At 44.7% G+C, this 22,147-nt stretch overlaps 1 protein-coding gene across 1 annotated transcript; it reads right to left on the minus strand.

The window, feature by feature from the left end:
* Positions 1–1,021: 1,021 nt before the first annotated feature.
* Zc3hc1 (zinc finger C3HC-type containing 1) lies at positions 1,022–20,454 on the minus strand. Its single transcript, XM_051175839.1, has 10 exons — positions 20,281–20,454; positions 18,043–18,154; positions 17,299–17,449; positions 16,344–16,427; positions 9,684–9,811; positions 8,494–8,648; positions 7,040–7,280; positions 6,520–6,732; positions 5,201–5,407; positions 1,022–1,389 (listed from the first exon to the last, which is right to left on the minus strand). Exons 1-10 carry the CDS (start codon positions 20,424–20,426, stop codon positions 1,321–1,323), a joined length of 1,506 nt encoding a protein of 501 aa, XP_051031796.1. The 5' UTR covers positions 20,427–20,454; the 3' UTR covers positions 1,022–1,320.
* Positions 20,455–22,147: the final 1,693 nt, after the last annotated feature.

Raw genomic sequence — 22,147 nt, forward strand, 5'->3', positions numbered from 1 at the left:
AACACTATTTTTAAGAATTGAGTGCCCATCACGTGCTATGTATTTCATGGTGTTGGGATTTAAACCAAGGCAAGCCTCCCTTTTCTGTCCTCCTGGTCTCAGGCGCCTGCTCCAGTCTGTCCTGTGGGGAATGTGCTTCCTTACTGCCGCAGACCCATGGGAGTGACAAGGGCTTCTAGTCAGAGTGCAAACGCTGGCAGTCTGTGCACAAACTAGCACCTGCGGCTTCCTGCTCCCATGGACTCTAAGCTGAGGCTGCTCTGTACAGGCCGGCACTGCTCCACCAGGGCGTGAGTAGCCCACGGGATCCCAGCGTTTCTCTACACTGCTGTGTTTGCTTCTTCTTCATTCTCTCATTGGCCCAGTCAAGTTTCCGGGACTAAGCCATGCAGAACACATCACTGTACTACCCTGGAAATTCTCCCCACTCCCCAGTCCAGAAGGCGTGGGCCATCACCACCTGGCCTTCTTTTCTAGACAGGATTTCACACTGTAGCCCAGGCTAGCCTTAAACTCCCAATAATCCTCCTGCCTCAGCCTCCACATAACTGGAGAACAAGCATGAGTCACTATGTTGGTGTAACTTAGTACTTCACATTTCCTAGAGTCTGTTAGACAAATCATATGTGAAGAAAACATGTTTGGAACAATAGAAACCTGGGCCAGGGCATGCTGGGAACATACCCAGGACCTTGTCCAGTCCAGACATGCTTAACCAGCAACTCACACCTCCATCCCCTAACTACAAATTTTGGATATAGACTGGTAAATGAAATTCAGGGGCTAGTTTTTGTTGGACATAATTTATAGTAAAGAAGTCATATTTCTTAGAGGCATTAACTAAAGGAAAGTATAGATGCAATATTATTTATTATTGCAAGAATTTTCTTCTTGGGGTACAACTAAGCAATACCTAGGCTGGTTTTTTGATAAGATCCCAATGACAAACCAAAGTTAAATTCTAAGAAAGCTCCTCCCTGGGGAACCAGGGAGGAAGAAAATAATTCTCTAGCAGCAAGAATCTTAGCAAACACTTTATTAACACACACCGTCACATTCCTGGGCTACTCTCTCAGGACACTGTGCCCGGAGCAAAGCTGCTGAATGGGTGTTCTGAGCCTTGGTCTTGCAGCTGGTTTTAGAACTCCACAGTCCTCTGACAGAACTGTGTCTCACCCTGTCCTCATCCCTGCATGGCAACTGTCTCCTCTTCTTCATGCAGGTGGCAAGTCTTTGCACTTGCAATTAAACCAGAACGACGAAAAGCAGAGTCAGCTGACATTTTTTAAGTCACCCTCATCAGTTCTGTCTGGAGCATTTTCAGGACGAGCATAAGGACTCCCACTGTCGGAATATTCGGAGCACTTTCCTTGACTTTTCAGACAGACTCTGTGGGTAGAAAAAAGCTTATTATCAGAATTACATTCCTTCATAGAGACAAAAGACAGGTATAGGGTTAGGGCTGCCTTGGAAAATTCCTCCTTAGATATGAGCAAGGCATATCTAAGATTGAATAAAAACTCACTTTTATAAACATAACGCACAGCTAAAGTCAAACAAAACCAAGAAGCCTGCGCTCTACTGTCAGTCACCGCTAACAGTCTGCGTCTCCAAAGCGGAGCTCATATTGTCCCCCTATGTATCTTCATCTGTCCTCATCTTTGTTTGTGACAATGGCACTCATCCGCCCTGAGCGCAGCACTCATTCTGCAGAGGCTTTTCCTCAGGATGTTTAACTGGACCCAGCTACTTCCTATGAGAACTGAATGACCACCAAAGAGTTTACACTCACTCTTGGCTCTCTGAGCTTCATGCTTCAGTCAACAGAACTAAAAATAGAAAGGCTCATTGCTTCTTGATCATAGCTAGGAAATGTTCTGAGATTTTCTGAGAAGTGGCTACAGGGAGACTACACGACTCACTGAAGAGAAAAGTTCTCAGTCAATCAGAACACTCGGTTCTACCTGTCTTTGAGTGGCGATAAGGGCAGATAATTCTGTCTGGCCAGGGTCTCAGTGACACTAAAGGATATTTAGCAAGATAACCCTCAATTTATGAAACATGCCATTTCCGCTGTCTCCTTATCATCCTTAAATTTATTTATTTAGCTTCTCCTTCCCCTCCAAAGGATCTCACTCTGTAGCCCTGGCTGTCCTGGAACTCACTCTGTAGACCAGGCTGTCCTGGAACTCACTCTGTAGACCAGGCTTTCCTGGAACTCACTCTGTAGACCAGGCTGTCCTGGAACTCACTCTGTAGACCAGGCTGTCCTGGAACTCACTCTGTAGACCAGGCTGTCCTGGAACTCACTCTGTAGACCAGGCTTTCCTGGAATTCACTCTGTAGATCAGGCTTTCCTGGAACTCACTCTGTAGATCAGGCTGGCCTCACAATCACAGATCACCAGTCTTTGCCTCCCAAGTATTGAGATTAAAAGGGTATGCTAACACGCCTGGCTCCTCTTTACATTTTTGAAAATTGCATGTCCTTTTTTTTTTTTTTTTTTTTTTTTTTTTGTGTACAGGTAAGCATATGATGATGTGTGTGGAGGTCAGAGGATAACTTGCTGGAGTTGGTTCTCTCCTTCCACCCTATGGGTTCTGGGATCAAACTCTGGTCATCAGGTTCAGTGGTTAAATGCCTTTACCAGCCTTAAAAATAACAACTGTTTCTTATCTTTTTCTAGAAAAAACAAAACAAAACAAAAAGAGGCTGAAGAGATGACTCGGCAGTTAGGAGAACTTAACTGATCTTCCAGGACCCAAGTTTGCTTCCCAGCACACACACCAGGCGCCTTAACCACCATGTGTAACTCCAGCTTCAGCACTCATGTGCACATACCCACATGCAAAACCGAGGAGGGGCAGAGCCCTTTATATAGTTAAAAATGAATCTTTAAAACAAAATAAAAACTGGGGCTGCTCTTACAGAGGACCTGAATTCAATTCCCAGCATCCACATGGTGGCTCACAAACATCTGTAATTCCCAGCATCCACATGGTACACATTCATATACACAAATCTTTTTTTTTTTTTTAGACAGGATTTCTCTGTGTAGCCCTGGTTGTCTGGAAATTTCTCCATAGACTAGATTAGTCTTGAACTCAAGAGATCCACTTGCTTCTACCTCCCAAGTTCTAGAATTAAAGTTGTGCTCATACCTAGCTAAAATAAATCTTAAAACAAACACATAACAACAAAAAAAGTATCTTTTTTCCAGACAGGGTTTCTCTGTGGAACTAGGTCTTGTAGACCAGGCTGGTCTCGAACTCAGAGATCCTCCTGCCTCTGCCTCCTGAATGTTGGGATTAAAGTTGTGAACCACCACCGCCGACAGACATATCCTTTTTTTTTTTTTTTTGGGGGGGGGGTGTTTCAATAAAGTAAAGTTCCAGAAGGCACTTCATACTGGTACTCAGAGGACCGAGGGGAATTTAGTTACTTCACTGACAAAGCTGAAACGAAGCTGAAGAAAACACTATAAGCTCCGTGTTCTCCACACATAGCCCCACTCATCCCTCTATTACCCAGCCAAAGCAGCGAGGCTAAAAGCTGCCTAGGAGGAACTTAAACCGACCAATTGTGAGTTAACTCTACACTCTGTACCCACATGACGAAACCTGCGAGGCTTCTGAGTTTTTAACATGACAGTGACAGAGGGGCTTTTCTGCTGGTTTTCGAGAAAGTTCTCACTATGTCACCCTAGCTGGCCTGGAACTCACTCTGCAGACCACACTGGCCTCCAACTCAGACATCTGCCTGCCTCAGCCTCCTACAGAGCTGGGATTAAAGGTTTGTATACCATGGCTGGCAACTGAGAAGCATCTTTAAAAAACAACAAAACAAAAAAACCAGCTAAAACATTATGTGCTGAATTTGTGGACAGAAATAGATTCAGTATCTCCAGTTTGAGTGGTGAGTCAAGTATTTGTCTTTCTATATTTTTTCTTTTTGGAGATTAGGTCTCCTGTATTGGTCAGGCTGGCCTCCAACTTGTGATCTTTCTTCCTAAGCCTTCTGAGTGCTAGCATTGCTGGTGTTTACTGCCACGTCTGACCTAAACATTAACCATTTTTATTACACTTCAGTATTTATTTAGTGTGTGCATGTGCATGCATACCAAGGTAGGCCACATGGAGAACTTCCTGGAGTCAGTTTTCTCCATCTACTACAGGGGTTCTGAGCATTGAACTTAGGCCTTCAGGCTTGGCAGCAAGCTCCCTTACTGAGTGAGCCACCTTGCTAGTCCCCTGACCTAAATATTTTTAAAGTTAAAAAAAAAAAAAAAAGAGACAGATTTTTGGAAACCCTTCCTTTAGTTAATTATTGAGGGCACTAATGATATGCTGTATTGGGCTTCTGGTATAATTATAGCTCCCTCTGGTGGAAATCCTGTGACCTGACCACCATGAATTTAGGAACCATGGCAGGAAATTATTTTTTTACTTGGTCCATGGAAGGCATAGAGGTCAGAAATGGTTACATTTATGCTAGGCTACGGGCAAATGTGGATCTAAGCCTGGAAAGAAACACGAAACCAGCCCCCTGGCTTCCTTTATGTGTACACTCTCACTTCCAATCTTGCTTTCCCAGATGTCTCTGATGGCTTTGCACTTACCTAGGTCTGTAATGGCAACGGTTCTGACTCTGAGAACTAATGCTGGTCCAGAGCACGTGTCTGGCCTTTGTAAGAGCAAGTGTCTGGCCTTTGTAAGAGCAAAGTAACACGCCGACATGGGAAATAAAACCAAAGCTACACAGAGAAACCTTGTCTTCGAAAAACAAAACAAACACACAAACAAACAAAAACCTATGGTTTGGCATCAGGGTCCAGAGCCCCAAACAGTTAAGTTAGCTGGCCAGACTCCAAACGCACGTGACGGCCACTGACAGAAGGCAGCTGTGCTGTAACACGAGGCTGAGACAGCTGCCCATTCGTCTATTTCTGTTGCTGTATTCCTTTCCTACTTGGAGTCATTTCAGCTGGAGGAACAAAGAATCTAGCAGAAAGTCATGAAATGCCATATGCCAAGCAGTTCAGACAGGCCGAACCCCTTCTGTGCTTTGCTCCTGAACACAGAATGAACCTCAGCTGACTCAGGGCAGAGAGCAGGCAGGGGCTCTAACTACAGGGCCAGCCTCTGCTGCTCGTCCCACAGACAACCAGTGATGCACACACACTGGGCAAAGGCCCTCTCACCATGGCATCCATCTCCGCTGGCTGGTTAGAATGCTTGTGGGCCAACAGGATGGTCAACACAGCCTTCCAGCCCGGCTCTGCTGGGGTCCCGGCATCCACCGCTGTTGTCCCATTCTCCCTGGATTCTTTGGCCAGGGAGCTATTCACCCAAGGGCACCAATCTCTATGCTGAGCGGTGGGATCAAAGAAGCTTCGGGGCGTGGCGTCCTGAGGGAGAAAGAAAGGCATAGTGTTATTAGGGTAGATGCTGGGTCTGGTCAGGGAGGCGTGCAGCCATCCAAGTTCACAGTCACACAATCCTACACTTCTGCCTTGTCTCCATTGCTACCTTACCTTTCCTGTTTTCAGATGAAAGCCACGTTGTGTAGCCGAGGCTGGTCAGGTCACTGTCCCACTGCAGCCTCCCAAACATGCTCTTTAAACTGTCCTTTCATCCCCCCCCCCCCATTCCATACATCTCTAACTCTGGCCCCTTGCTGTTGAGACAGGGTTAGTGTCAATGTGCAGCCCAGAATGGCCTTGAACTTGCCCATCCTCAGCCTCTGGAGGGTTGGGATTACAGGTGTGACCACCCTAAGCTATTGAACCTTCTCTCTTTTTTGGGGGTGGTGGTGGTTTGAGACAGGGTTTCTTTGTGTAGCCCTGGCCATCCTGGAACTAGCTGTATAGACTAGGCTGGCTTCAAACTCCCTGTGAGTTTGAGGCCAGTCTGGTCTATATAGACACCCCGTCTCAAAAAATAAAGATAAACAAAACAACAAAACAAGCTACCTGTCAAGTGTCATGCTTATCATCCCAACTCCAAAGCAAGCGGCCAGCCTAGGGACGTAGTGAGTCCCAGGCCAGCCTGAGACACAGTATGAGACCAGGTAGGGAGGGGAATCCAGAAAGTCCCCTTCATCAGATCAGTGGCCCTACTGTACTGCTGTCCTAGTCTAAGGACTTAGGGCCCCTCCAGACTCCACTCCAAACTGCTCCCCTTCGATCACCCACTCTGGCTCCGCCTCCTCTTTATTTTGTGTGCTTGTGTGTGCAGTATGAGTCTGGGAATGCACAGCAGGTAGCAAGCACCTGTACCCACTGAGCTCTCATCAGCTTCACGTAGCACACCCTGGTCTTGAACTCAGAAGTAGTGGAGGATGGCCTCCGCGCCCGTGATCCTGTCTCTACCTCTCAAGTATGAACTGTCCCGTCTTTACGCTCACGAAATTTACTTTTGGCCAGAATCCAGGGAGGGCCTGTCCCTGTCTCTCCCCGATGCGCGTAAAGGTACCTTCTGCTACTTGTGCTGACATGGCCATCTACAAAGATAGACTTACTGAGCTCCCAGAAGAACAGAGGCGAGCTCGCTTGGCTTTCCGGACAGGGCTGGAGGGGACTTCCAAGCCAGCAGAATCTCCCGTTCCCATGCTTCGGGTCACTGGCCGGCTCCTGGTGGTGGGGCTGGCTGCCTCTGGCTCAGGCCGGTCAACAGGACTGGAAGAGTCCCAGCTCCGAGTTCGGCAGACAATGGGACCTGGGCTTTTTTCAGACTGCAGAAAAAGAAAGCCAATGGAAGTATAGGAATGATCTTAATAGCTTTAGCCTGAGTAATCCTAGAAGCATGTGCAACATAGTATTTTAGAATTTGTTATATAAATTTAGTATTTCAACCACCTACAAAACTAAATTCTCCAAAGACTATTGTATTTCTATACTTAGCTTCTATAACATATTTAGCTTTTCCATCTGTGAAGGGAAACGTGATAGGATAGTCTCACTGACAGGGTTTAAAGTGAAGCCTACCACCAGTTTCCAACCTGCTGTTACAGAGGCACCCTACCCTAGAGAGGCGAATACCTGCTCGGGGCTGGGAGAAACTGTGGCGTCTTGGCTTCGGGTCATCATCCGTCTAGGAGATTCAGGCACTAGAGGGAAGTGCTCAGGCCGACCCTCCACGCCCAAAATGGGGGAGCTAGTCAAGCCAAAGGAAGCCTCCAGATCTGTCAGGGATGATTCGATCTGCTGAAAGCCCCAGAGACCGACCTTCCTCATACACTGGGAACATGTTATCAGGGAAAGCTGTGTAGGTTCCAAAGAGCTAGGAAGGAAAGGGAAAGAAAGGGGGTGTTTTTAAAGGAGACATTTCCATGTGACTAAGTGCAATGACTTCTGTTTTATCTCAGCAAACAGTCTCTACAGTGGGCTGAGAACCATAAACTCTTAAAGCCCTGATCTTAGGACCTGACGTCCCCCAACCCCCATATTACCTTCTCATCTTAGGCTCTTCGTATGCTCTTGCTGGCACAGATATTGTGAAGTATGGATTTTTTTTTTTTTTTTTACTTTTTGATTTTTGACACAGGGCTTCTCTGTGGCTTTGGAGCCTGTCCTGGAACTAGCTCTGTAGACCAGGTTGAACTCGAACTCACAGAGATCCGCCTGCCTGTCTCCCGAGGGGTTAAAGGTGTGCACCACCACCGCCCGGCTTCATGCTCTCTTTTTAAAAAGATCTTTTTAATAAAAGGAATCAAGGCCAGAAAGATGGCTCAGCAGGCGAAGCTACTTGCCACCAAGCCCGAGTTCAATCTAGAACCCACAGGGCAGGAGAACTGAGTCCTCCAAGTTTCCTCTGACCACCCCCCCCCCCCACTCACGCCATGGCACATGCACGTGCGGCCTCTCCACACACACAAAATACATGTAAAAAGCAAATCCCTAAAGTAAAGCAGACTGGTTCTGGCAGTCGTTTTTCTGAGAGAGTTTGTCATTACAAACTAGGCTGGAATGGAAATGCCAATGTGGGGCTAGGGGCTCCGGATGGCGTCCCCTCTGCTATTTCTTGTCAAGTAAACTTAATTTTCTTCCTTTCTAAAAATAGGACACTATGCTCCTTTACTTTTAGAAAGAGCTGCACTGTTTATGGGAACACAGGTTCCCAGCTAGGAGGCGGCTGCACAAGGAAGCTCAGGTGTGAGTACCATGAATGCCTTCCCGTTTATGCTAATTCTTACTCACTTCTATCCCTCCCCGGCCCCTGCCTCTCTCTCAGAGATTTGTTTATTGTGTATGTCATGTATGAGTGCTCTGTCTTCATGCACACCAGAAGAGCGAATCAAATCCATTACAGATGGTTGTGAGCCACCATGTGGTTACTGGGAATTGAACTCAGGACCTCTGCAGGAGCACTCAAGTGCTCTTACCCGCTGAGCCATCTCTCCAGACCCCTAATTTCTTTTTGTTCTCTCTGCAAACATGTGGTTTGTAAATGGTAACAGTCACTTTGTTCATGCTCCTAGGCAGCGTGTACTGACCTGCATGCCCAGCCACACAGGGAAAGAACACAGGCAGTGACATGGACTTGCATGTCTGAGCCCCATTTGCTTGTAGTCTTCCTCCCATCAGTTTGGCAATCAAGCTCACCCTCCAGCAGGTGCAGCAGAGCACTGACCTTGTCTTCAGTCAAGCACTGCAAGGAAGCGCCTCGGGTTAGAAAGCGGCTCCGGGATTCAGACGCTGCACACAGACAAACACACACACAACAAAGCACCATGACTTGCAGACATGCTATAGGACGGCACTAAGGTGCCATACAGAACCTAACTTCCTAAACTGATGACTGAAGGAGATAGAAGCTTTCCTTCTGAGTACCAAATGGCTCTCAACTTACCAACTGCAGATTTTGTCTGAAACTTGTGAACTTCAAACTCAAATAATAAAAAGATTACTCTTTGTGCCTTGACCAAGCACTGAGTTTACTTTTGCTAGAACAAACTTGACAGCCTTGATTTTTGGCCTGTGGATAATAAGGCACTAAGGTGTGTGTGTGTGTGTGTGTGGGGGGGGGGGGGCGCTACCTTGGTGAAGGTCAGGGTGTCCTTCCTTCCTGTTTTTTTTTTTTTTTTTAAGACAGGGTTTCTCTGTGTAACAGTTCTGGCTGTCCTGGAACTCACTCTGTAGACCAGGCTGGCCTATCACTTACTAAGATCCACCTGCCTCTGCCTCCTGAGTGCTGGGATTAAAGGCGTGTGTGCCACTGTAAACATAGGTTAACTACTTAGTGCTAGACTCCCTAACAGAGTGTCAACTTAAAGCAAATGGTCAGGTTTTACTGCCTTCAATACAGCATGTCTTCACTACAAATGCATTTCTAGTCACCAGAGGAGAATTTCTTGTTCTGTAGCACTAGAAAATGATATGCAATAAGCAGCTTAAATAACAAAGCAAGATAAAATTGAATTAGTAGGGCTGGATGTGGGGGTGCAGGCCTTTACCCCAGCACTCTGGAGGCAGAGTAGAAATAGGTGGAGCTCTGTGAGTTCTAGGGCAAGACCCTGTCCTGAAAAAACAAAGCCATTTAAAGATCCCTATCTAAAGTTTAAATAAAGTCATTCATTCACTACGGCCTTTCTGGCAGGCACTGACTTCTCTTCATAATACTCCCATCTCCTGTCAGTCAAATGAAGGCTTACATACAAAAGCACACTAGCCAACAAAAACTCACCATAGTTTTCAAGTCCTCTGGCCTCAGGGAAGGAAGCTGGAGGTCTAAATGACAAAGGCTTTGAAACCGGTCCAGGAACTCACTGACAAGAACAGCAGGCTCACCCAATGGCAACATCCCAAATCTATCTGTGGGAAAAATAAACTGGGAATGAAAAATTTGACCATGAATAGAGCAATGAGAAAAATGTAAAATGGATAGTTGATATTAAACTATTGTTTTATGTATATATGAGCCCACAGAGATCTGTACAGGTTCAAACCAAACCAAATCCCAGCCCTAAGATGCATACACAAAGTCCCATCCCAATCAAACGCTACCTGCAATTTGGTACCTGCCTAGAAAGAGGGGGATATTCAAAGTCCTGTAAGTAGGACTGAACTTTTTAAATTTATTTTTACCTATATGAGTGCTTTATCTCATATATAACTTTATACCAAAAGAAGGCATCTGATCCCACTAAACATGGTTGTGAGCTACCACATGGGTGCTGGGAATTGAACTCAGGACCTCTGGAAGAGCAGACAGTGCTCTTAACCTCTGAGCCATCCCTCCAGCCCCTAGGACTGAACATCTAAACAATGCAGAGAGTGTTGAGGTTGTGAGGAACAAAGAAACAAGCTGTCTAGAAGAAGGGGTTCAGAGTGTAATTCGGAGGCACAACACTGGCCGCGTAAGGGCAGGGTCCTGGGTTCCATTCCCAGCACTACTGGGGAAAAAAGATGGGCTAAAAACTGATAACTAATGAAGTTGGTGACAGGTGGAAAGCAGTTAATTACAAACTATTCTTTGCACTTTTGCATATGTAGAAAATGATTACTTGTGGAAAAGCCAGGGAAGAATCAAAACAAGTACTGAGATAGAAGTTTAGATGTAGCAGACAGAAATTAAAGAAACAATATTTTATAACAACTATCAAACTGCAGATAACTCACCGTGAGGTGAAGTAGAAGATAAATTCCTATTGCTGAAGACAACATGCAATTCAGACATAGGACCCAGAGGCCCAAGCTGGAGCTAATGTAAAAGCCTCCCTCTTGAGGACTACCTTTCATGGTTTCAGGAAGTGCCATGCAAACTTCCGAAGGAGGGAAGAAAGCAATAGTCCTACTCAGCTATGATGCCTATGAACCACAACAATGACCAGTATGGCACCGTAACCCCAAGGGCCCAGCAATGGCACACATACCTTTTAAGGCCTACTCAACAAAAAAGAAATCATGCCTGGTACTAGCAAGCTAGCCACGTACCCTGGGCTAGTGAAATCATGGACCTTGAAGGGGAACCTACAACCATCACTTTACAAAACCATCACAATCCATAACTATATTCTAACTATTTGTCCTAATACCCACAGATAAGTGTAGTCCTCACCCTTCCTAAAGACAAGAAACCAATACGGAAAATCATAATCCATGAAAATGCAGAGTTGTGGAACCCATTCTCGACTGGCACATCTACAACACTACTCCTAAGGCTCAGGAATCACTTCTGAAGAGGGAACAGGAAGATTAGAAGAGACAGAAGAACAGAAATTTGCTGTGGGATTGTGTCTTTTAGAGATGTCAGAGAAGATACACCCATTGTCTCACAAACATGGCTGCCTAGACAACAGACATGCTATCGAGGAATCGGGGAGATCAGGAGGCCTCAGCCCTACACAAAGAATTACAGGCAACCAAGAAATGGGGAGAATAGGAGAGATCATCTTCACAGGGAAGGGGGGCACCAATTCTGGCCTAAGAAGATGGCTCCAGTAGTAAAGTGCCTGCTTTGAGCACGAGGGCCTAAATGTGGATTTCCGGAATCCATGTAAAAAGCCAGGCATGGGGGCTGGAGAGATGGCTTGAGAGTTAAGAGCACTTGCTCCTGCAGGGGAACCTGGGTTTGGTTACCAGCACCCACATGGCAGCTCACAACTGTCAACATGTTAACTCCAGTTCCAGAGCCCTCTCCTGGGCTCTTCAGGCACCAGGCACACACATGACACACAGAAATGCATGTAGGCAAAACACCCAAAAACATACATTTTCCAAACATAATTATTTAAAAACACAAGTCAGACAGTGATGCACACTTGTACTCTGCATGCTCAGGAGGCTGAGGCAGGAGGACCGGCTCAAGTTTAAAGACAGTCTGAGCTACACAAGGCTTTCTCCTAATAAACAAAACAAACAAACAAAAAACAACAAAGAATGAAAATACAGCTGGGCAGATGCATACCTGCCATCTCCAAACCTGCACTGTGACAAGTTCAAGAAGACAGCCTGATCCTACATGGTAATCTTTAGGCCAACCATCTGGAACTACATGTCAAGACTGCCTCTCAAAAGCCAAAATGAGCCGGGCATTGGTGGTACACACCTTTAGTCCCAGCACGGAAGCAGATGCAGGCTATCTCTGTGAGTTCCAGGCTAGCCTGCTCTACAAAGTGAGTTCCAGGACAGGCTCCAAAAGTTACAGAGAAACCCTGTCTCAAAAAAAGAAAACAGCAATAATAACAAACAAAAAGCCCAACAACAAAAAATGAGCAGGAAACATTTTAGTTACTTCCCAGAACCCTGTTCCCCTGTAGGCAATTTCCTTATTTTGTTTTAGGTTTTTCGAGACAGGGTTTCTCTGTAGCTTTGGAGTCTGTCCTGAAACTCGCTCTTGTAGACCAGGCTGGTCTCGAACTCACAGAGATCTGTCTGCCTCTGCCTCTCGAGTGCTGGGATCAAAGGTGTGCACCACCACAGCCTGGCCCCCTGTAGGCAATTTCAATAAATTATTCTTAAAAACAAAAACAAAACACAGAGAAGCATTTGTAGGGCTGTTTTGAGGTAGGTTTTCATACTGAAGTTCAGATTGGTCTCAAATGTACAACAATCCTCTTGTGTTCCTGAATGCTGGGAAAATACATTTAGAAAGTGAGAGATTACATAGGAAAGATGAAGAAAAGTTCCTTCTAATCTGGTTAATTAAAATGCAGGGTATATCGAGGTGGTGGAGGAGGAGGAGCACACCTTTAATCCCAACACTCAGGCAGGGACAGGTGGATCTCTTTGAGTTTTAGGTCAGCCTGGTCTACTACAGAGCAAGTTCCAGGACAGCCAGAAGTACACTCATAGTGAGACCCTGTCTCAAAAAAAAAAAAAAAAAGAAAAGCAGGGTGCCAACAAGTTCTACAGTAAGTTTAAATATGCTTTATAATTAATATATTTGTATGCAGTCTAAAGAATGCATATATATTAAAAATTTGTTCTAGTAAATTTGTGATTTATCAATGAATATTAAAAAATTATCATAAAAACTATAATTATTAGCCAGGTCATGGTGGCACATGCCTACAATCCCAACACTCAGAAGATATAGGATCAGGACCATCCTCAACTTTGTGCTAAGTATAAGGCCTGCCTGGGTGGTAGTTCAAAAACTAAAACAAACTCCAACAAATTATACTTATTAGGAATACACATAAATTAAGCATTGGAGTATAAGTCAGTGTGGGTATTCCTTTCTCTACATAAAAGTTACTTGGATATTAAAAAGCCAAACTAAAGATGATACTATTGAAAGCTGTATCTGAGATCTTTGGAGAAAGAATAAGGTTGGTAATAAGAAAAATAACATGGTGGCACACACCTTTAATCCCAGCACTTGGGAGGCAGAGGTAGATGGATCTCTGAGTTTAAGGCCAGCCTGGTCTATATAGTAAGTTCCAAGACAGCCAGAGCTATATAATAAGACCTTATCTCAAAAACAAAAACCCAATAAACAAAACAAAAACCACAAACAAACAAATAAAAGGAGTGGGTACGTGTGGAATATTCCTTTATACTGTGCAAATATATGTCACTGTGATTAGTTTAACAAAGAAGCTGACTGGCCAATAGATGGGCAGTGTAAGGTTAGGCGTGAGAACCATACTAAGGACACTGGGAAGAAAAGGGGTGGAGTCAGGAGTCACTAGCCAGACTGAGAGGAAAACAGGAGGCACAAGATGAAAGAGAGATAATGCCATGAGGCAGAGTGTATATTAATATAAATGGGTTAATTTAAAATGTGAGAGTTAGCTAGTAACAAGCCTGAGCTATTGGCTGAGCATTTATAATGCCTCTTAATGGGGAGTGGGCCTATAGGCTGGAGAGATAGCCAAGCAGTTAAGAGTGCTGACTAATCTTGCAGGGGACCAGGGTGCTCAGTTCCCAGCACCCAACGTTGTCTGTAACTTTGGTTTCAGGTGATCTGGTACCTGTTCTGACCTCCCAGGATTCCTGCACACACGTAGTATAGCCACATACATTTAGGAACACACACATACACATAAAATATTCAAAGAACAACAACAACAAAAATAAACAACCAAAAGGGAAGGAAAGAAAAAGAAAACAGTGGCCAGGTATGGTGATGTCTTTTTTAAAAAGTTTCTTTTTTTTTAATTTTATGTGTTTTATTTTTCTGTATGTGAGTATTTTGCCTGCATGTCTGTTATGTTCTCCAAATGACTGGTGCCTGTGGCAAACAAGAGGACGAAAGAGCTCCTGGAACTGGAGTTACAGATGGTTAGGAGCGGACCCCAGGTGCTCAGTAAGAGTACCAAGTGAACTTAACCACTGAGCCACCTCTCCAGCGTGGGCCTGGCGCATTCTTAGTTACGCCTCTTGGGAGGCAGATGTAGGTAGATCACTGAGTTCAAGGCTAGCTTGGTCTACATATTGAGTTTCAGCCCAGCCGGGGTGACAGCGTGAGACCCTGTCTGAAACAAAACAAGCAAAAAAAAAAGAGGAGGGGGAGCTGCAGAGATGGCTCGGTGGTTAAGAGCACTGGCTGCTCTTCCAGAGGACCCAGGTTTGATTCCCAGCACCACATGGCATTGAACAACTGTAACTCCAGTCCCAAGAGATCCGACACCCTCCTCTGGCCTGAGGACACTAAATGCAAAGACGTATAATTAATATATGTAATAAATAATTTTTAAAAAAATTTTTAAAAAGAAAAGCATAAAGATATTAAAATGGCTTCCAGGTTTCTGGCAGAAATAACTGAATGGGAAGGTCAGGGCAAACCTTTAGATAGTGGATAGTTCAGCTTTGCACTGCTGAGTGCCAGGCGCCTATAACAACATTAAGCAGAAGTGTTAATGAGGTATTTGAAAATGAGTCACCATCAAAGAGCTCTAGATAGGAGTTAAGTTCTTTAAGGAGAGACAAGTCGTGAGAGGATCTAGAAAACAGAGCATCTATAACAGGAGCTAGGAACCACCAACAGCTCTCCGGCAAACCCCCGAAAGAGCCTCAGTGGCTGGTCAGAGAACCTCACATCTGCACAGGACTGAGCTGTGCGACACTTCACAGGGGAAAGAAAATAAGCCAGAGATGGAAAGAAAACTCCTGTGCTACAGACACTTTCATGTTAACAATGATTTCATCAGGAGAGAGAAATCTAATCATTTCTGATTGGTTTTTCTGTTGTGGTCATAGAATATGCCTAGCCACATCGACCTTGGAAGAAGCTTGAGCCCTCCTACTGAAAATAGAACACACCCGGACTACACTGACCAGTAACCACAACACAGATGAATGATCAGCACTGTCAGGAAACCTCAAGGCTGAGCAAGTTTGTACCTGGACTTGGAGAGAGTCCCCACCAGAGGGCTCTGCTGTTGAACCCATTTACTTAGCAGAGAAGTGCCAGCTGAACAAGAAAATCCCTCCAAAATCCCAGCTGAGGGCCAGTAGAACTCAGTGGGTAAAGGCCCACACCACCAAGTTGAACTTGGGTTTAATCCCTGGGCTCCACATGGGGGAAGGAGAAAAGTCTTCTGTAAGTTGTCCTCTGACCTCAATACGTGTGTGAGTACACATATACTGTTAAATATTTTTTTTCCCTAAAAATCCCAGTTGATAGTACATTCTGAGCTCTCTTCTTCAGCAATATTCTGTATACTTATCAGTAGTCCCAGATGTAAGAAAGACTGCCCTGTAGGGCCCTTACTATTGGGAGGACATAGGATCTGGTTTCTCTTGATCCTGGCTGGGGCAGGCTTGGGTTTACCCTTACTTCAGTGCTGTTACACAATACTGATTTACTGGAAGAAAGCTGCAGGTTTGTATCACCTTCATTTGGTATATGGTGAGTTGGAAGTCTCAGAGCTCTGTGGTTACCAAACCCTGTTAAACTGCCACTGCTCGTATCACTCATGTATCTTCCAAAGGAAGCCAAGGCAGAACACAGGGCTGCTCATTACTGTGGGAGAGAGTTTGGAATCAGGGAAATCATATGACTTCTCTCTAATTCATGTTATAATCTCTGGCACTCACTCTGTAGCCCAGGCTGGCCTCCAGCTCAGAGATCCACCTGCCTCTGCCTCCTGATCTAACTCTTAATTCTCCTGCCTAGAACAACTAAGTTCATAATATCTACCTGGAAGGGCCCTTGTGAAGAGTCAAAAGGCTACACACACACACACACACACACACACACACACACACACACACACACACAGAGCTGGTGGGACAAAGCTGGGGAAGTTAAGTAATAAATAAATGCAAGATCTTAAAAAGCACAAAAGGAAGAAAAGAGAACAACTTCAAAGATTAGGTTTTCATAAGAAAATGGGCATTATTAGAAATGCGATGACCCAGGAGAAACGGTAATGGAAATCCTTGGAATGTGTACCTGGAGAAGGGCTGTCTGGCCAAAAACAGAATTTTTCATGGGCACTGCACAAAGATTTCTTGAGCTCAGCACATCGTTCCTTATCTGAAAGCCACAAGAAATAGCAATTATTATATATCTAAATCCGAAGAGCCAAGAGTCTTTAGGAGAACAAACCTAGACACACATACATTTAAAATAATTAGGACACCTTTAAAAAGATGAATATGGCAATCACATCTTTTTTTAAAAAAATATTTATAAAACAAATAAGCAAACAAATGGGTTCTTTCTGTAGACCAGGCTGATCTTGAACTCACAGAGATCTGCCTGGTTGGCTGAGATTAAAGGTGTATGCCACCACTGTCTGGCAAAATGGGTTTTTCTTTCTTTCTTCCTTTTTAAATTAAGATTTACTTTTTAAATAATGTACATAGTGTTCTGCCTACCTGTATGCCTACACACCAGAAAGGGCACCAGATCTTATTACAGATGGTTCTGAGCCACCATGTGGCTGCTGGGAATTGAACTCAGGACCTCTGGAAGAACAGCCAGTGCTCTTGACCTCTGAGACATCTCTCCAGCCCTTAATTAAATCATCTTAATTGTTACCCCCCAAAAAGTTCCAAATTAAGATCCTTTGTTGGTACAAAGGAGGCATGTTGTGCGTTGGAAGGTAGGGTTTTCCAAAGTATGGGCCTTCAGAGTATCCTCTCTGCTCTGAAAGTCCAAACTTGGGATTAAAAGGTAAACATACTGCTGTCTATCTAGAAAGCACAAAATCAAGGCCACTCCATAGTGGAACTGAGGCTAATAGCGTCACTTGTCATACATAATACGGCCCATTCTTCACTCAGACAGATGGCCAGCCCAGCACCTTGTATGTACATACTGAGCTAGTGCTCTACCGCTGGCTACATTACCAGCTCGTGTGCCTTTGAGGGTGGAGTAAATGTGATCTGTACTTTATACTTACATCTGTTGAAGTCAGAAGCCGGCTGTAAACTGGCACAGAGGAAAGCCTGGCAGCTGGAGCACTTGAGCATATCACATTCAACAGTGACCCAGCCGTATTTTGCACAGATAAGTGGAGACAGCTCAGGGGGCTTCCCTGCCCATTTCAAAGAGTATTCATGTTAAGAAAAACAACACACATGAAAACCAAGCACAAGTAAAACTTGAACACATTTTTAGCAGACAGTAAATAAAATGGCTCCTACAATTCCCAGCACTGGGGAGGCAGAAATAGGCAGATCTCTGAGTTCAAGGCCAACTTGGTCTACAGAGTGAGTTCCAGGACAGTCAGGGATACACAGAGAAACCATGCCTTGAAAAAACAAACCCAAAAATTCTACCAGGGAACTCCTACAACTGATAAACACCTTTAGGATTGTGGCTGGATACAAGATTAATTCAAAAAAAATCAGCAGCCCTCCTACATACAGATTATAAACTGGCTAAGAAAGAAATCTGAAAAATACCACCCTTTATAAAAGCCATAAATAACAAAATATCTTGAGGCAACACTAACCAAACTAGTGAAAGACCTATATGATTTCATGCCCTTTTTTGGACTCTGTGGGCACTGTACACATGTAATTCACACACAGGCAAAACACCACACACATAAAGCAAACACAAAAGATCCAAGTGTGCACTATAGGACTCTACAGTAACAATTCTGCAACAGGCTACCCCTTACACTAACTGAAAAGGATATAGAAAAGGTTTCCACTCTGTGAAAAAAGGCTTCTTTGCTTGTAGATTCCAATGGGGGCTGTTCTGCTTGAGGCGATCCATTGACTGGCTGGAATGTGGCAGATGTGTCCTTTCTGAAACCAAGTAGTAGGAGTGTTACTGATCTGGTCTCTATTATTTTGCTTAAATCTTCTGAGTCTAGATATTCTTTTTTTTTGACAGGGTTTCTCTGTGGCTTTGGAGCCTGTCCTGGAACTCGCTCAGTAGACCAGGCTGGCTTTGAACTCACAGAGATCCACCTGCCTCCGCCTCCAGTGGGATTAAAGGCCCAAGCCACCACCGCTCAGCTGAGTCTAGCTATTCTACACATATTACATATCAAACCCAAACTAGATTTTAAGTTTCTAAAAATCATTTCAACTGTCACCATTTTAGTCAAGCCATTCCTCTCCTTAATACAGCATTTTCTTCATAATATTCATTACATAGATTCTAAATTCTTCAATCTGGAAGTCACAACTCTTTAAAGTTTAGCCAGACCCTCCTAGCTCATTCACAGTTCTCCAATAATATTTTGTAAAACTTTAGTAAATACAAAATAAGGCCTTCAAGGATTCAGGTTTTGACTAATAATAGTACAATTTAAAACACCTCAGAGGAAAAAAATTCTTTTTTCTTTTCCTGAGACAGAGTCTCATCTCTCTAAACCTGGCTGGCCTGGGATCCACAGCAATCCTCCTGCTTCATCCTCTAGTGTTGGGATTACTATTGTGTATGCACATGCATGTGTGTGCATGTGTGATATACATGTGAATGAATGCTCCTGGGCACATGTACAGAGGTCAAAGAACAACTTTGTGGAGTCAGATCTCTCTTTTTCCACTTTTATGTGGGTTCAAGACTTGAACTCAGGTCACCAGACTTACTGGCAAGTGCCTCTAATGCATGCATTGTGTGATCGATCTATGAGTGTGAGTCTGAATAGCATGGCATGCCTCCAGAGTTCAAAGGACAACGTTCAGGAGTCAGTTCTTTCCTTCCACCCTTAAGTAGGTTTCAGGGAGGTAACTCAAACATCAGGTTTGCACAGCAAGGGTTTTATCTACTGAGCCACCTGGACTATCTCTGCTTTGTTTGTTTCTTAGAGACTGGGTCTCATTTTGTAACACAGGCTAGTCCTGGAACTCACTACATAACAAACTGACCCAGAATTTACATCAATCCTCTTGCTTCAGACTTTCAGGTGTTGGTATTGCAAGTGCAACCCACTATGCTCAGCTAGAAACTTCTTTAGCAGTAAGATAACACCGATAACTACGACTTGGAAGAAAAAGAAATAATTCCAAGAATCTTCTTCAGACACTTACAGAGAGCCTCAAGAAGAAGGAGTTCTTAGGGGGTGGGGGATCAGAAGACCCCTAAACCTAGATGGCAATTACATAATATTTATTTCATAAATCTCTGAGAAATATAGTATGGCTTCAATTTCAAGGTTAAGAGAAGCCAAACCCACTGTAGTCTGAGCAGTATCTGTGAATTTGTCACCAAGGGAAAAAAATATTTACTTTAACTCTCTCTCTTGTCCCCCTCCCCCTCCCCACATCTCTCTCTGACAGGGCCTCAAGTTGGCCTGAAACTTCAGAACCTCCGCTCTGCCTCCACCTGCACACCTCAGAGTTGTGTACTTCCAGTGTCCGCTTAATGTAGTGCTAGGGATCAAATCCTGGGCTCAGTGCACACTGGGCTAGCTGTACTCCTGGCCCAGCATTAACTAATTAATTAAGGAAGGACGGCGGGAGGGAAAGGGTATGCCACCACCTTTACTTCCCTTCTTGATACCGTGTAATTGGTTTCATTTATGATCCCGTCTACATTTGCTTCATGCATTTAAGAGTGTTCTTCGGAAAAGGGGTTCCTACGCGTCCTCAGACTGTGAGAACCCACCGCATGAACCCTAATTAGTATTCAGGTTTGCTTATTCATCTCCTTCTCCCTCAAAAAAAAAAAAAAAAAAAAAATGGCCTTTCACAAGAGTTCACTAGGGATGCAGCATCAGGTACATCCGGAGACTACCGAAGCCAAGCAATCAGAGAAGCCCAGCGTCTTTCACATCCCAGGAAGAATTCGACCCCAGCCACCAAGCCACGGATTGAAGCTGCCGCACGCCGCGCCCGCGCCGGCGCCCCCGCCCCAGTTCCAGGCCCGAGTTCCCAAAGCCACAGCAATTTCCAGCGCCCAAACCACAGCCTGGGGAACTTACGCTTCTGTGCCTCCCTCTTCCGGGACAATTCCCTCATCTATCAGCTGTCGAACTTTCTGGGGTGTCCCTTCAGGGGAACGAACAACTGCACCCCAAGTCTTTTCAATACCCGCGGCGAACAGCGGGCCCTCGCTGGGAGCCGCCATCTTGGTCCGTCCCTCAGTTGTGTCCCCACGCGTCTGAAGGCTCAGGAACTTCCGTTCTGGGTTAAGAGCCGCCCCTCTGGCCTCTCCAAATATTGACTTCAGGCCCCACCCCTTCCTGGTTATCTAAAATGATTTAAGAGTGATTATAGGGAGGGGCATTGGTGGCTCACGCCTTTAATCCCAGCCCTCGGGAGGCCGAGACAGGCAGATCTCTATGAGTCGAGGAAAGCCTGGGCTACTGAGCTAGATCCGAGACAGCTACAGAGAAACCCTGTCATGAAAAAAAAAAAAAAAAAAAAAAAAAAAAAAGAGAGAGAAAGAGAATGATCATAATGTTTAAGACTGAACGTAGGTGGCTTCTCTCTGATGAACTAGCATATATATAGGTGTATGTATGTGTGTATGTATGTATGTACGTACATATGTTTTCAGGATAGGTGCTCTCTGTGCAGCCTTGGCTGATCTGGAACTCGTTCTGTAGGCCAGGTGATCTAATTTTCTCGGCCTCCTGAGTGCTGGGATTAAAGGTGTGCACCACTATTGCTCAGCTAAGAATTTCTTTTTTGATACAGGATTTTATGTAGTCCTGCAATTCAAAAAATCCAATTGCTTCTGCCTCCCAAGTGCTTGGATTAAACATGTGAGCCACTACAATAAAAGGGTTTGAAATCGACATCTCTCCAGATTTAGCAGAGATGAAGGAAACAGCAATTCTCAGCTGACAGCAAATAACTTGAAACTCTTCTTAGGATTGTTATGAGTGGAAGAAGCCCTTAGCTTTGACACCATCCTCTTTTGTTTAGCAAACTTTTATTAACTATTGCTTTAATATTACTAGGAACTGCAGCAAAAAGAGATTTACACGGTTTTTGCTGTTGTTGGCCGTGCTGGGGATCAAGCCCATAGCTTCACACAAGCAAGGTAAGCACTCCATCCCTGAGCCACACCCCTTGCTAGACACAACTGGTTCTGAGTAGAGTTTGACATCAAGCAAGTTGTTTTCCTGTCTTACTGTTTGTTCATTTGTCCTGTGCCACTTGGCAAACCAAACCAAGACAAGACCTTGACGCCAGTGCTCTACCACTGAGCTTAAGCCCCACACCCTTCCTATAATTTTCTTTTTTTTTTTTTATTTTGAGACAGGGTTTTTCTGTGTAGCTTTGGAGGCTGTCCTGGAACTCCCTCTGTAGACCAGGCTGGCCTCGAACTCACAGAGATCCACCTGCCTTTGCCTCCCGAGTGCTGGGATTAAAGGCGTGAGCCACCAATGCCTGGCTCCTTCCTATAATTTTAAAATTATGATTATGCATGCTTCAAAGGAGGCCAGTTCAGGATCTTGGCCCATTGAGGATCTCTTTGATGCCTCTGCCACTCAGGAGTATTAGAAACTCCAGGCCAGTCTTAGCTATGATGTTCAGGGCCAGCCTAGGTTACCTTTCAAAAGGGAGTGGGCCTAGAGAGAAGACTTGGCAGCTAAGAGCATTTGTTGTTCTTGTAGAGGACCTAGTTTCAGTTCCCAGCATCTACATGGTGGTTCATGACCATCCCTTGTCCAGTTCCAGGAGCTCCGGCAATTTCTTTGAACCTCCATGGTGCACATACATACATGCAGGCAAAACACTCATACACATTAAATAAATAACCCTTTAAAGGTTTCTTTTCAAAGGGAAGGTGGAGACCTGGAGAGGTGGCTCACTGGTTAAGAGTACTGTCAGCTTGCC

Source organism: Phodopus roborovskii, unplaced genomic scaffold, assembly GCF_943737965.1.
Source record: "Phodopus roborovskii unplaced genomic scaffold, PHOROB, whole genome shotgun sequence".
In the NCBI taxonomy this organism is placed as follows: domain Eukaryota; kingdom Metazoa; phylum Chordata; class Mammalia; order Rodentia; family Cricetidae; genus Phodopus; species Phodopus roborovskii.